General features: G+C 40.6%; 1 protein-coding gene across 1 annotated transcript; it reads left to right on the top strand.

Moving 5' to 3' along the window:
• Nucleotides 1-770: 770 nt before the first annotated feature.
• On the top strand, nucleotides 771-11827 carry smyd1a (SET and MYND domain containing 1a). The gene is made up of 10 exons (XM_086053585.1): nucleotides 771-1061; nucleotides 2145-2321; nucleotides 4341-4554; nucleotides 4638-4768; nucleotides 4908-4946; nucleotides 6778-6964; nucleotides 7048-7140; nucleotides 7656-7819; nucleotides 10489-10657; nucleotides 11629-11827. Exons 1-10 carry the CDS (start codon nucleotides 925-927, stop codon nucleotides 11683-11685), a joined length of 1368 nt encoding a protein of 455 aa, XP_085909711.1. The 5' UTR covers nucleotides 771-924; the 3' UTR covers nucleotides 11686-11827.
• Nucleotides 11828-15309: the final 3482 nt, after the last annotated feature.

Here is a 15309-nt window from a genome sequence, read left to right as displayed (position 1 = left end):
TGAAATATTTATGTAAACCTATTTTTTCACTCATACATATGAACTAAATGAATCTTGGTTCATCCACAGACTGACATATTTAAACTGTATATACATATGTTTTAACTGATTAAATATCCTTACTTTTAAAATTCACATGCTTTATGCTGATTTTAATGAATCAAAATAAATAAAGTCTAAAAATGTTATAATTTTATAAAATTCAATGACATGGTGAAAATACTTGGAAAATAAACTATGCCACGGCCATTTTTCTGAGTGCATGAAGAATGAGGATTGGGGGGGAAGTTTAATTTGATTCCACTGTGATGGGAAGCAAAATTAGGACAGATCTAATTTTAATGTAATTTTCTAATTAGAGCTTCCCTAATTTTGCTTCAAAGTTTTGTGCATTCTTTGTGTCATGCTGCTCACACTATCTGTAATTCTGTAACAGTATTATTTCAGAATGGCTAAAACAAACGTGGCGGGCCAGCGTCACTTTTTTGATCCATCAATCCTTTGTCCACACGCAGTGCTTCTTATTCGCGTATTGGTTGCGAACCACCCATGAAATAAAAGCAAGTGTGAGCGTGTCTCTCGCTTTTCATGAGCTAGTGAGGGAAGGTGACAGCTGCTCCAGACAAAAATAAATAGGAGGGAGGCAACCCAACAAGGGAACGACTCCCACCTTGGCACCTCAGACCCTCTCACCTCCCTCTGCTGCTCTTGCGTCCAACACTTGGGACATGGCGCACCCCTTAGAGGAGGTGAATGTATTTTTGGCTATGGCAGGGGTCGGGCCAAGGAGCCAGCGCCCCTTAACGTGTCGGAGAACTCCGTGAGAACTTTGAGTACTTCCCAAAAGCGTTTCTAGGCCACGGCCCGCCTTCTGCTACCGTTTTCTTCCTGTCTGCCTCACTTTTGTTTTGTTCAGCCGGCACGATGACGGTGGGGAACATGGATAGTGTTGAGCTGTTTGACGCTGGGCACAAAGGTCACGGCCTAAGAGCCGGCAGAGACCTCAGCACCGGGGAGGTGGTCTTTGCAGAGGCCAGTTTTGCTGCGGTGGTCTTTGACAGGTAGGAGGATCCTGTCGTTGTTCTATTAGACAAAATCAAGCAACAATTGTTTTGCAGTGAGCATGTTTTTTTTGACCGCAGGTGCCTCCACCAGCCTTGTCTGGGATGTGAGCTCATTTCTAAATTCTCCGACTGTCATGGCATCAGCAAACCGAGACGCGGTGGCTGACGAGGTGTCATTTGAAGCTGCACATGACTGACTTTATTTTGGACTTGTATTGATTGCGTGACGTTTGAATACTGATTGCTCACTGGAAACAATTACGGTACTCTTAAGGTCATAAAAGAACCTTCTGACTTTCAAAATAGAATGCAGCTTTTAGTTCAACATTGATAAAATACGAGTGAGTGACAAATGTAAGACACTATGTGTAAACAAATAGTCTTGGCTATATGAAAACGATTTCACTACAAGTATTCGCACAGCGCAATAAATTCATTGAGCGAGCTGTACGTGCAATACGATCAAAATCATTCATCATAAATTACTGTACTGAGAGAACAAATTTGGATTCAACTTTTTTGAATACAAATGAAAGCTGAATGGGGGTTTTTAGACCGTGACAAATAATACTAAACCTACCCTAACAACACTGGCCAACACATTTTTACTTAACTGTTTTAATCAGAGATGCAAGAAAACTGTTCAAGATGATTTTTTTGTGCTTATTCCAAATCTGCCCTAGTTTTGATAATAGTAATAGTGATAACAATAATAATAATAATATGAAACATAGTAATATATTTTGTAGCATTTATGATATAAGGATTATGTTTAGCAACCAGTGTAATTTTCTGATGAAATGTCACAGGTCTAAATTACAAAGCATGGAAAAATCCATACTGCGCAAGGTCAAAACAAAAAAATGACAATATCTAATATGTGCTAGAAAAAAGTAAAGACATGTTTTTAAATCAGCATCAAAAATACGTCTAGGGACACATAAAGGCATCTCTGATTAAAATTTGCTGTTGGCCAGGGTAATCTAAAAATGAAGATCCTCTACAGTTGAACGTGTCTTGGTTCATTTGATGATTTTGGTGTCATAAAACGTTGATAGAATTCCTTCTACTCTCCCTCAGCTTGTTCATGCAGGTGTGCCATAGCTGCTTCCGTCAGCAGGCCACGCTACATCGCTGCGCCCAATGCCAGTTTGCCTTCTACTGCAACCGCACCTGCCAGATTGCATGCTGGGATGAACACAAGAAGGAGTGTGCGGCCATCAAGAAGGTTGGCAAGGCACCCAATGAAAATGTTCGGTAAGAAAAGCATCCAGTCCACTTTTTAGATGAGGGAAAGTGGGATTGATTGTGACTGTTTTCCTTTCACTATGTCACAACTAAACCCAAATGCACAACTCCAAAACCAGATGCCAACATCCTCATATAAGTTGCAATTGTTTCATTTCACTGAAAACAGTGACTGGATGGACAAGAACATTCACAGGCAAAGTGGGATAAATAAACAATACAGCGTAATAGGATTCAGCAAATCTTGTTTTAGTGAGGAGCATAAATGCATACATACTAGGGGTGTGCATCTCTCGCAATTACTTATTTGTTGTCATTTTTACCCACATTTGAATGAATTTGTCAATACTCTAAATGTGCCAATTCCTTCTAAGATATATCTCGCCAATAAAAGACGATTCGATATGTATTTCAATACATTTCAAAGTGGAACGATTGGATTCGGTTTGATTTGATGCACTTCTTTTCAATCAAAAAACTGTTTTATGGTTCAAACCGGTTTTTGTTACACCCCAATACATACATACATACATAGATACATACAGTACATGATACATACATACACACGTGAACAAAATTGTTGGCGCCTCTTAGTTAATGAAAGAAAACCCCACAGTGGTCACAGAATAACTCTGAAGAAAGTTATGATAAATACAGGGTGACACAAAAAATCGGGATCTTTTTAACAATCCTATAACACCAAGAGTGATGGAAGAAAAATATTTGATTCATAGTAAGTGAAATCTTAAAACATGACATTTAAGAAACAATGATGGAATTTTCTTTCCTGTAGATAGATGCGTGCTCCTGTATGAATGCATTCCAAAATTCCTGTTTTTGGGGTCACTCTATAAAAAGATAATGAAAATTAACCAATAAAAATCAGACATTGGTTTAGAATTGCGGTTGCAAAGGTATTATTAGAAAAAAGGAAAAAAAGAAAGAAAAAAAACACATCTTTTTATTTGATTACTCTTTTCTTTCTTTCACTTGGACTTGTGCACCTCTCAGCTGGTATTTTGGCCCACTACATAAGCAAATTGTTCCAATTGTCTCAGGTTTGAAGGGTGCTTTCGCAAGATGGCACCTTTCAGCTCCTTCCACAGATGTTTTATCATTCAGGGCTCACAGAAGACCACTTCAGAATAGTCCAATGTTTTGTTCTTAGCCATTCTTGGGTGTTTGTTTTTTTTTTTGCTGTATTTTTTGGGTCATTAACCTGTTGCAAAACGCACAACCTGCAACTGAGACCAGGCTTTCTAACACTGGGCAGGACATTTCTTTCTGCACAATTCTGATAGTCTTGGAATTTCATTGTAGCCTGCTCAGATTCAAGACCGCATTTGCCATTTGCAGCAACGCAGCCCCAGAACCTAACAGAGCCTCCTCTCTTTCACAGTAGGCATGGCGTTCTTTTTTTGGTATGCTTCATTTTTGCGTCTGTGAACATACAGTTGTGCTGATGTGCCTTTTCTCTCCGTTTTTTTTCCTCTTTTTTTTAGGAATTTCGCTGTAACACTTTTCTTTCCTTTTGTGAGCAAGCCCTGGAGCAATGCTGAGTACTGCTGTCACTACCAAAACAAGTGTACAAGCAGACAGGCTTGGTTATTGCTGTGCTAATTGTTTTTCATTGGATTGTTTTATGTTTATGGCCTAAAATCATTTTTAATGACTTAGCTGATGCATACAAATTGAATTCAATCTTCAAAATTCATGTCACATCACCGCAAAAGAAACGTTAAAAAAAAGAATCAAAGTGCATTTGCATAACGTCTCTTAAGATGCAGTGGATCGAGGCTACACTGGAATTACAATAATGTTTTTGTTTATTGTTTGCCTTATCATGATGCAGATTGGAGCAGTTTTGTGCATCATATGCTGCAACCTTATGTTCTCGATTTAAGATGACACTAGGCTCTTTGATTGTCTCAACATTTTTGAGCGTTTTTGAGTTTTTAAGAATTTATAATTCTCCTCAACCAAACAACCCCCCCCCCACCCCAACCCACCTTTTTATTTCGCCTGCAGTCTTGCTGCTCGTGTGCTGTGGCGCCTTCACAAGGATACAGGCATTGTGTCAGACAGTCAGTTGATCTCAGTGGAACAGCTGGAGGACCACGTGTCAGACCTGCCGGAGAAGAACCTTAAACAGCTCGACACTGACGTTCAGACTTTCCTGGAATACTGGTCCCACGGGACGAAACGGCACTCAGTCGACTACATCTCGCATATCTTTGGCATTGTAACGCTGAACAATCAAATGTGTTCATTTTACCTGCGGCATCGCCACGGTCGTCTTGACATGTCTCCTCTTTGCGTGTGCAGATTATGTGTAATGGATTCACAATGAATGACCAGAAGGGACTGCAAGCTGTCGGTTTGGGGCTTTTCCCCAACCTGTGTCTGGTCAACCATGACTGCTCGCCAAACTGCTTTGTTGCCCTCAACCATGGCAAGTATGTGTCACATATAACCACTTACTTCACATTTTAGAGTAGAGAATGATGTAGCTGATTTAGATTGGGGCTTTAACATATTAATAAAGGTTGCTTAGTGCATCCTGATCAACATTGAATTTGTCACTTTCTTTTGCAGCCAAACTGCCGTGAGCTCTGCTCTCCATTCTCAGAGGAGGTATGTGTTTCATATTCAAAATAAAATGGTAGAAATAAAACCACTTAAACATCTGTAATAAGAACTATTGGATTCAGGATCAGCTCTGGATAACATTTTGTGGGTGGGGTGGAAGAGTAAAATAGCTTCATCTGAAGCTTCGCACTCTCCCCTCGCCAGTGGATAACATAATTTTGAACAATACTTGACGAAATTCATAATTACTGTACATATATCCGCCTACCAGTGGATGAAGTAGACAGGTGGACAAATAAACATACAACATAGAATGTGAAAAATGAATGGTCATTCATTGGAAATAATAAAGTTCTCAATCACCATGTATACCAATGGTTCATGTTTATTGTATTATATAATTCAAAAATAGAAATCTAATAAAAAATAATCATTGTCAAAAGTTTGAGACACAGAGTTCCTTTGTCCCAAATTTTTTAGCACAGTTCCGTTCAGTGACGGTCTTTACTTAGCTTGCCATCATCAAATAAAAGCCTGGCCTGTACCAAACAGGACCATTTAAGGAATCTGTGTACAAAAATCTTAATTCATTTCCAACTAAATAACACTAATTGCAATAGAAGTAGTCAGAAAATAATTTCTCATTCATCATCCGTGTTATACAATAGAATTCTGTTTGTTTATCAAAAGGCTATAATGTGAAAGTGCTAGAGCTGTGAAAAATTAGCGATACAATAGCAGCACTACATTCATTTAAGCCATAAGTTTGATGCACTTTATAAATAAATATGATTAAACACATGCAACAGGTAAACTGCATTCAATTCAATTCAATAATTGAACTACATTCAAATGTCAAAGCAGCTTCATTGGTTAAAGTGCAATCAATGCTAATAGTAGTTCAAAGAAACTGAATAAAACCCAACTCAAGCAGCAAACAAACACTCTTTCCCTAGCGGCCCCAGACAACTTCCACCTACCCGCTCATAAGCGAATATTATTGGAGATCTACGGTCACATGACCGAGTGAAATGAGAATACACTATGTCAAAGATTATTAAAGCGGAAGTCAACCCAAACATATTTTTTTCCAGAATATGTTCTATGCAGGCCCACTAGTTGAAATTCTGATTATTATTGCGTTCGTGGAATATAAATTAAACAGCAAAATGCACCCACTTTTAGCCATCTCAGGGGTCGGCCATTTTGTCACTTCTGTCGACACACAAAGGACAGCACAAATGCGACCAATCACGCCTCAGCTGTTTTCTGAAGCTGAGCTATGATTGGGCGTTATCTGAGCCCTGAGCAACTTCAATGTCATCTTCAGTCAACAAAAGTGACAAAATGGCCGCCCCATGAGCTAACTAAAAACGGGTGGATTTCTCATATTCCACAAACGCAATATTAATCACAATGCCGTGTTTAGACTATGTTTGGGTTACCTCCCTCTTTAAAGAGGCAAGAGCATATACTTCGACAACAGGTTTCTTGGTACCTGTGTTTCTTAAAGAACCTGTGGATGAAATAGTGAAGCACGTAGACTCAGTGGCCAAAAGTAAAAGTGGTCCACAAAACCAAACAAAAAATGTTTACAAACCCCCAAAATTCTTCAGAAAATACTGATAGACATTCATTATATGTTCTCTACAGAGAATGGGAGGAAATGTGTAAAGAAATTCCTGGAAAAATACCCCAGATCAATTATGTGGTCAAGCACCTGCGGGGTTCAATCCTATCTCAGTGGGGGGCAGTGCCCCCGTGGGCCCCTCTCTCGCTCCACCAGTGCTTTAGATGATACAGTATGTACATGCTTTGCTTTTGTCATTTTCCCTCTTTGGCGAAATAAATACAGTGGTTGGGTCTTCTCTGTCAGGATCGAGCTGCGCGCTTTAGGAAAAATCCCTGAGGGCGAAGAGCTGACTGTCAGCTACGTCGACTTCCTAAATCTGTCAAGTGACCGCAAGAAGAAGCTGATGGAACGTTACCACTTCGAGTGCACGTGTCAACACTGCAGCCAGCACCTCAAGGATGACCTGATGATGGCTGCTGCAGACGGCAAAGTGAGAAGGGGGCGGGGCTATTTGATTCTACAACTTTGCTTGAACACACAGGAAGAGTCAAACAAAATACATGTGCCTCACAGCCCACTGCTGAGAAGCTGAAAGAGGTGATTGCCTTCAGTGAAGATTGTCTGGAAAAGATTGAGAAGTACCGTTCTGAGAGAGATTTCCATCAGGTACATTTTCATCTCTCTTCCATCGTCTTAAGGGAGTAGTGAAAGTCCACAATCCAAATCTGAATTCAGGTTCCAAGAAGGGTCCAAAGCCAGTAATCAGGGATCCATTATCAACATAAATAGTCAAAGAACCAAAAATCCAAATCCATTTTCCGATTTTCAAGTTCAATAATTGAGAAGACAGAGAGAAATTTGCATATCCGTCAGGTGGCAGGCAGAGGCAGAAGTCGGGATAACAGGCAGGGTCCGAGAAGTTGGTTCAAAATCAGCTTAAGGTCCAAAAAGGCTGGAGATAACCTGGCACTGAGGTGAAGGGAAGCGGATGTAGACCAGGGAACAGCTGGAAACAATGAGGCTGCTAAAGTGCGACAGGAGGAGGCACAAATGGCTAACAGGTACAGAAAAAGGATTAGCAGGAAAGCAGCAGAACCTGAGCTTATTTTCGGATGAGCCAATATGGACAGCACCCCCCCTGACCCCCGGGACTTGCTCTAACTGGCCTCTTCTGCCCTTAGGTGGTGAAGTTGTGTGGTGAGTGTTTGGAGAAGCAGGAGAATGTCCTGGGTGACACTCACTTGTACAAACTGCGTGTGCTCAGTGTAGCCAGCGAGGTACTTTCACACCAGCGGTTCTTCTCTGAGGCTGCAGGGTACGCCCAGAGGATGGTGGATGGATACACGTAAGGCATGCCTCACTACACTATCTACTACATACCGGAACACTGTCTGTTTTTTTCTTGTTCTGAATCACACAGACAACACCCATCCATCCATTATCTGTACCGCTTCTCCTCACAAGGGTCGCGGGGCGTGCTGGAGCCTATCCCAGCTGTCTTTGGGCAGTAGGCGGGGGACACCCTGAACTGGTTGCCAGCCAATCGCAGGGCACACAGAGACAAACATCCGCACTCACAATCACACCTAGGGGCAATTTAGAGAGTCCAATCAACTTACCATGCATGTTTTTGGAATGTGGGAGGAAACCGGAGTGCCCGGAGAAAACCCACGCAGGCACGGGGAGAACATGCACACTCCACACAGGGAGGCCAGAACCGGGATCGAACCCACGACCTCTGAACTGTGAGGCGGACGTGCTAACCAGTCGACCACCGTGCCGCCCACAGACAACACAAATCTGCTAACTGCTAATAATAATGGACTGGTAATATAGCATAATATACATGAACAAATATCCATCCATCCATTATCTATGCCGCTTATCCTTAGGAAGGGTCGCGGGCATGCTGGAGCCTATCCCAGCTGTCTTTGGGCAGTAGGTGGGGGACACCCCGAACTGGTTGCCAGCCAATCGCAGGGCACACAGAGACAAACAAACATCCGCCCTCACAATCACATCTAGGGGTAATTTAGAGACTCCAATCAACTTACCATGCATGTTTTTGGAATGTGGGAGGAAACCGGAGTACCCGGAGAAAACCCACGCAGGCACAGGGAGAACATGCAAACAGCACACAGGAAGGCCGGGGCCAGATTCAAACCCACGACCTCTGAACTGTGAGGCGGACGTGCTAACCAGTTGACCACATGAACAAATATATATATATATATAAATACATTTTTATAATGATTTTTCATTTCTATAATTATTTACACATCATTGCACAAGCCCACACAGATTGACAGGCTGCCCACCCAGTGAGTTTCACGAAAAAATATATACTTTAAAATCTTTTGTAAATTATTGTGAAATTATTTTTGAATTTGTGTTTCGTTGTGTTTTTTATTCAGTTTGTCATTTTATTTGAATATAAGATGTGTCGCGACAGGAGGATTGCTCAGTGAGGGAAATATTTAGGCCCACCCTGATTTTTCCAGGGCACCCATTAGCCACGTTCTAGGTCCGCCCCTGCTCACAGTTCTGAGGTTTCTCAGCTCTGAAACCTGTGCGGAGTATGCATGTTCTCCTCGTGCTTGCGTGAGTTTTCTCCCGGTGCTACAGCTTCCTTTCACATTCCAAATACATATGTTTAGTTAAATATGTTTAGTTAATTCAAACATCACTCATCCAGAGGTGTGAATGTGAGTGGGATTGTTTTTGTTTTTTTGGTAAATATGCCTGTGAATGGCTGGCAATAAACCCAGAGTGTACTTCACGTCTCACCCACGGACAGTTGGGACAATCCCCAGCTCACCTTATTAAGGACGAGCAGGATAGAAAACTGATGGATGGATATTATTTACAATTACCTATGTTTTAATTTATTATATGACATTCCCATCCCAACACATTGGCCTCACTAGTAAAGCTTTTTCCCGGTTCAAGTCATACCTGGCCAACAGAACATTGTCATCATCAATAATATAGCTCCAACTGAACCAAGGCGTACCACAAGGCTCTGTACTTGGAACCCTTCTCTTTTATCTCATTATCTACAGTTCGCTCCCGCTGACCTTTCACTCCTATGCCCCAACATCACTAGTCATGGATGACATCAAACTTAATCAAATTAACACAGACAATATGAGGCTCATGGTTGTGCCACTAAAGCACTGCTGAGAAGTCTATTGAAAAATCCATTAAGAGTGATGGCTTCTCCATGCACCCTTCTTCTAAAACCAATTTGAGGATTATTCTGGGTTGCATTCTATTCTTCCAATCCCATGTAAAATCCATCATCAAGTCTTCAAAATGTACCCAGACTCCACCCAGCTCCCATTGACACTATTGTGGAGACCCTCCATGCCCTAATCATTTTTCGTCTCATCATCAACCCTCCATCCCAAACCTAAACTCTCGACATTAGGTGATAGAGATTTTGTGCCGCAGATCCTCACCTCTAGAACTCTATGGTGGTCATTTTCAAAAAACACCTGAAACATCTGTTCACCAAAGCGAATGAATGAATGAAATGAAATGAATACAGACACACACAATAAACAACAGAGAAAAATGTTGATGTACTAGTGTGGCCACAAAATACCACTTAATAAACTCAATTTCCACTTAATAAATAAAGTCATTATTTAAAAACTGCATTTCATATTTATTTGGGTTATCTTTGTCTGATATTTACATATTTGATGATCTTAAATATTGATGTGGGGAACCTAGGCAAAAAAAAAGAATTTGAGAAGATGGCAAATACTATTTTACAGTACAGTATGTAGATATTATCGCTGCATTTGATGGAACAGTGCAGTTAGTGGGTGTGGCCTGAATAGTCTTGCAGGAAGTTGTGTGCTGTGTGTGTGCAGAAACAGATCATTTGCACTGTACTAAACATCCAATATGTATTACAAATGAATATGTAGATACAACCTGAGAAAATCAGTTGAAAACAAATTTGGGTTAACTGTGTTTACTAACGCCCCTTGCCTCCATCAACAGAAAGTTATATCCTCACAACAACGCCCAGCTGGGCTTGGCCATCATGCGTGCAGGCGTCTTACACTGGCGGTCGGGCCAGACTGAGCTGGGCCACAGCATGATCTGCAAAGCTTGCAGCATTCTCATGGTCACCCACGGGCCCAACCATACCATCACCAAAGACTTGGAGGTACAGCGATATCATGCAGTAGGGATCGTGGTTTAATGCAGTAGCATGTGGCGTTAGTGGACTTTGAACACCAAATGGTTGATCGTTCAAGTTCTGTAATTCGATTTTTGATGTGGGTGTGTGAAGGGTTGCAGACAGGTGAAAAATATGCTATGGCCTGAGGTTTCATTTTCAAGCAAAGTCTAGGCACAAAAGCAACAATGTGCATCCCGAGAAGAACACTATATCCATTTTGAGGCATTGTAGTGGCAGTATTATACCTTTGGGCTGTTTTTCTTTAAGTGGAACAAGGGCTTTAGTCAAAGTGGAGAGAGTTCGAAATACCAGTCCATTTCTGCCCCAAACCTCCAAATGATGTTGTGAAACAAATCCACAGAATAATGGACACACCAGAACATGTAGTAATGACCAAGCAAGAACCTTAATCCCGTTATGTGATTGTGTAAATTATACAAACTGAAATCGCTCCTGTTGTTGGATTTGTTCCACAACCAGAAATACGAAATCATTATTTTTATGACTCTAGAGAAAGACTTGTTGGTCTAACACTCTAGTGTTAAGGTTCACCTAAAAAACACCAGTTTTTCTTTGGGATATGGCAGCTTTTTTTTTTTTTTTGCGGTGCTGCCAGGGATTTGGGGGGCTGTAAAAAAAAAAAAAACATTGGGCCTAAGCTCTACAATCCGCAAATTGAAAACCAAACACTTGCACTCATGTTAGTCATGGGCTCTTATCTCTCGTTATCACCCCATGCAGCGTCCTAAAACTACTAAACTACTGAATGTTGGCAGAAAGGGCATCAAAAACGTATTCATTTTAGGGTGTGTGCATTCATGCAATTTATAGTGCAGTGCTTGTTTACAATTGATTGACTGTGGACTCATTTTCACATCAGAAAATCCTTGTATTTTGGTGACGACCTAAGATTTCCTTTTTGGTCATTGATGTGGTATTTTTCTGCCTACCTTTAGTCCATGCGCATTCAGACTGAGATGGAGTTAAAGAAGAAGAAGGAGATGTCACCCTGAGCTACAGTGATTTCAAGAAGCAGCTTCGCTGTGGCTACCAGCAATAGCCGTAGATCGCCCAATGTAAAAAGATGACTGTTCAAGCACAGCCGCAGTAAGACTGATTGTTCAAAGCAATTGGAACGCGTGACATATGGCGTGTACAGAAACTACAATAAAATTGAAGGTACAGCATGTGTTGTGATCACTTTGTCACTATTAAGAACTCATTCTGGGCTTTCCATTCTAGAATCATGTAGATTCCATGGCACCCAACCAAAGTGTAGATGTCTACAGGGCAAGCTGTAATGACTATTAATTCGGTCAATCACTTGTGCACTGTCGCATGCACAAGTACATTACACGTGTTCCAGAGAAATCTAAAAGTGAGTTGGTCAAATGTGTTTATATAGCCCTTAATCACAAAATAATCTCAAAGGGCTTCACAAGCCGACAGCTGACAAATATCAACGACATCCCCTGATCTTAACCCCACAAGAGGGCAAGGAAAAACTAAAAAAAAAAAAAAAAAAGAAACTCATCTGGGGAAAATTGAGAAACCTTGAGAAGAGGCCGCAGATGGGATGATCAGGATCACCAGGCTGCAATGGATGCTGAGTGGGCAACATTTAAGTGTGTTTAAAGAGAAAAAAAAAGCCCCCCAAAATCTTTACAATTATATGTTCTTTGTGCCTCCACTAGTCTAAACACAGTATTCTGATTACTATTGTGTTTGTGGAATATGCAAAATCCACCCGTTTTTAGCCATCTCAGGTGGCGGCCATTTTGCCACTTTCTGTGAAAAATGACATCACAGTTACTCAGGGCTCAGTGTAACGACCAATCACGGTTCACCTGTTTTCTGAAGCTTTCTGTCGAATGAAAATGAACACAGTTACTCAGGGCTCAGTGTAACGACCAATAACAGCTCACCTGTTTTCTGAAGCTGAGCCATGATTGGTTGTGACTTGTTACCTGAGCCCTGAGCAACTGTGCTAAGCCTTGTAGTATGTCATGGGGTAAGAAGCAAAACATTGAAATCGCATCCCAAGTGGACCAGGAGCCCATGCAAGTTAACTAGTATTAGGTTGATATGGCCGAACTTTCTCATCCTAATCAGTAGACTAGCTGCAGCATTTTGTATTAACTGCATATTTTTAATCCTACACATGGGAAGACTTGAGACCAATACGTTAAAATAGTCTAGGCAAGACGTAAACATGAAATATGATCTCGGTGTCACTAGCAGATAGATTGGGACGGACGGAATTTAGAGATATTGCAGAGGTGAAAAACTGTAGTTTTAGTCATATTTAGAATACAAAATGTGCATTTGAAGAGAGACTGTCGAGTCAAATAAAACACCGCAATTTTTTTGCTGATTCACTTTGGGTAATACAAACCCAACTCCAATGAAATTGGGACATTGTGTTGAACATAAATGAAATTATTTGCAAATCATGTTCAACATATATTTAATTGAATACACTACAAAGACAAGATATTTAAAGTTCAAATTGATAAGCAATATTGTTTTTAGCAAATAATCATTAAGTTGAATTTTATGGCTGCAACATGTTCCAAAAAAGCTGGGATAGGTGGCAAAAAAAAGTTGAGGAATGCTTATTATCGAACACCTGTTTGGAACATCCCACAGGTCAGCAGGCTAATTGGGAACTGGTGGGTGCCATGATTGGGTATAAAAGGAGCTCACTCAGTCATTTACAATCAAAGATGGGGCGAGGTTCACCTCTTTGTGAACAACTGTGTGAAAAATTAGCCGCCAAACATTTAAGGACAATATGACGCAATGGCACAATTGCAAGGAATTGAGGGATTTCATTATTTACGGTCCATAATATCATCAAAAGGTTCAGAGAATCTGGAGAAATCACTGCAATCTAAGCGGCAAGGCCGAAAACCAACATGCCTGTGACCTTCGATCGCTGCATCAAAAACTGACATCAAGGATAGCATCACGTGGGTTCAGGAACGCTTCAGAAAACCACTGTCAGTTCAGCGCTACATCCGTAAGTGCAACTTAAAACTCTACTATGCAAAGCAAAAGCCATTCATCAACAACACCCAGAAACGATGCCACGACCTTTGCACTGTGAGGTGGATGTGCTAACCAGTCAACCACCGTGTAGCCCTAAGTTAATTATTTGCTGAAAGGAAAGTTTGCCAGTTTGAACATTAAATATACTGTCTTTGAAGTGTATTCAATTAAATATATGTTAAACATGATTTGCAAATCATTGGATTCTGTTTTTATTTGTTTAACACAACGCCCCAACTTCATTGGAACTGGGTTTGTAGTACATTTATCAATAATACATTAATAAGCCCATGACGAGCGACGTTCGACTGAAAGTCGGACTCGCCGACGGACGACCATTTAAAATTCGAGGCGGACCGGCCTATAGAAGGGTACTATTTTTTTTAATTAATTGTGAGCGTTAGCTCTAAAAGGTACATTTTGCAATATGATTCCAGGTGTGGTAAGCTTCTGGCACTTTTTACTTCTAATTAGACGGAACTCAAATCCTAATCACTTTTTGAGGAATTTTCAGTTAGAAATATAATAATAAAAAAAATACATTACACATGAAACTATACATCATTATCTATTCTACATCTGAAAGTCACAACAACACGCTGTGTAAAAGTAAAAGTTTAACATATCTTAAATTATCTGTTTATTTTTCTTCAAGCTGCTGTTTATTGTGTGTAATGGCTAATTTAAAGTGGAAGTCAACCTCAAAATGTTCAAAATGTTCTTGAACAATGTTCAATGTAGCTCCACTAGTCTAACCACAGCATTCTGATTAATATTGTTTGTGGAATATGAGCGAAGCAGTAAAATCCACCTGTTTTTGTCAATGTCAGAGGCGGCCATTTTGCCACGTTCTGTCAACTGTCACAGTTGCTCAGGGCTCAGGTAATGAACAATCATGGCTCAGCTTCAACAAAGCGGTGAGCTGTGAGAGATTTTTTATTTTTTGGGGGGTTGACTTCTCCTTTAAGTGCTGTAGAAAATCACACAGGTGAGATGGTTCAAACAAATTTGTATTTAGTGAGAATATACAGGGTTCCTACAGTTTAAGGCAAGTTAAAATTCAAGACTTTTTCATTCTGTTTGAAATTAAATTTGAGACCAACTTCGCCCATGTTGTCTACAGTTGCTATAGTACATCCATGTGCATCTGCTCTAAGAGTCCCGACTAAAACCACATCATTGTTTTGGTGGTGCTGCTGTTGTGATTGTACAATGTTACCACAAGTCATTCGCATTTTTTTAATTATGATTTATTTTGAGACTATTTACAATCATAAAATCCTACTGATTACGTGTTAACGCTTTAAGACTTTTGAAAGCTCGAGGCATTTTAATGCCAATTAACTTGTTTTTAGATTCATTCTTTCAATGTGTTTTAAGACTAAGGATCCGTAGGAACCCTGCAATCCACATAGGCTAGGTTCACACCGCAGGCAAATGCGACCCAGATCGGATTTTTTTTGCGTATTGCGATCTTTTCCAATACGTTCGCGGTCTGAATGGCCAGGTCGCATATATCCAACATTGACGTCATCCGGAGCACATTTTGGCAGAGGGGAAACTGCTGGCAGCAGGGGATAGAATCT

This window comes from Filicampus tigris, chromosome 15, assembly GCF_054856515.1.
Source record: "Filicampus tigris isolate MCC_2025a chromosome 15, RoL_Ftig_1.0, whole genome shotgun sequence".
Lineage (NCBI taxonomy): Eukaryota > Metazoa > Chordata > Actinopteri > Syngnathiformes > Syngnathidae > Filicampus > Filicampus tigris.
This window is presented reverse-complemented; position numbering and strand designations above follow the sequence as displayed.

Coding starts and splice junctions, on each gene's coding strand:
- smyd1a (XM_086053585.1), top strand. CDS start 925: ATGACGGTGGGGAACATGGATAGTGTTGAGCTGTTTGACGCTGGGCAC. Junction 1,062..2,144: donor GCTGCGGTGGTCTTTGACAG/GTAGGAGGATCC, acceptor ACTCTCCCTCAG/CTTGTTCATGCAGGTGTGCC. Junction 4,769..4,907: donor GTTGCCCTCAACCATGGCAA/GTATGTGTCACA, acceptor TTTCTTTTGCAG/CCAAACTGCCGTGAGCTCTG.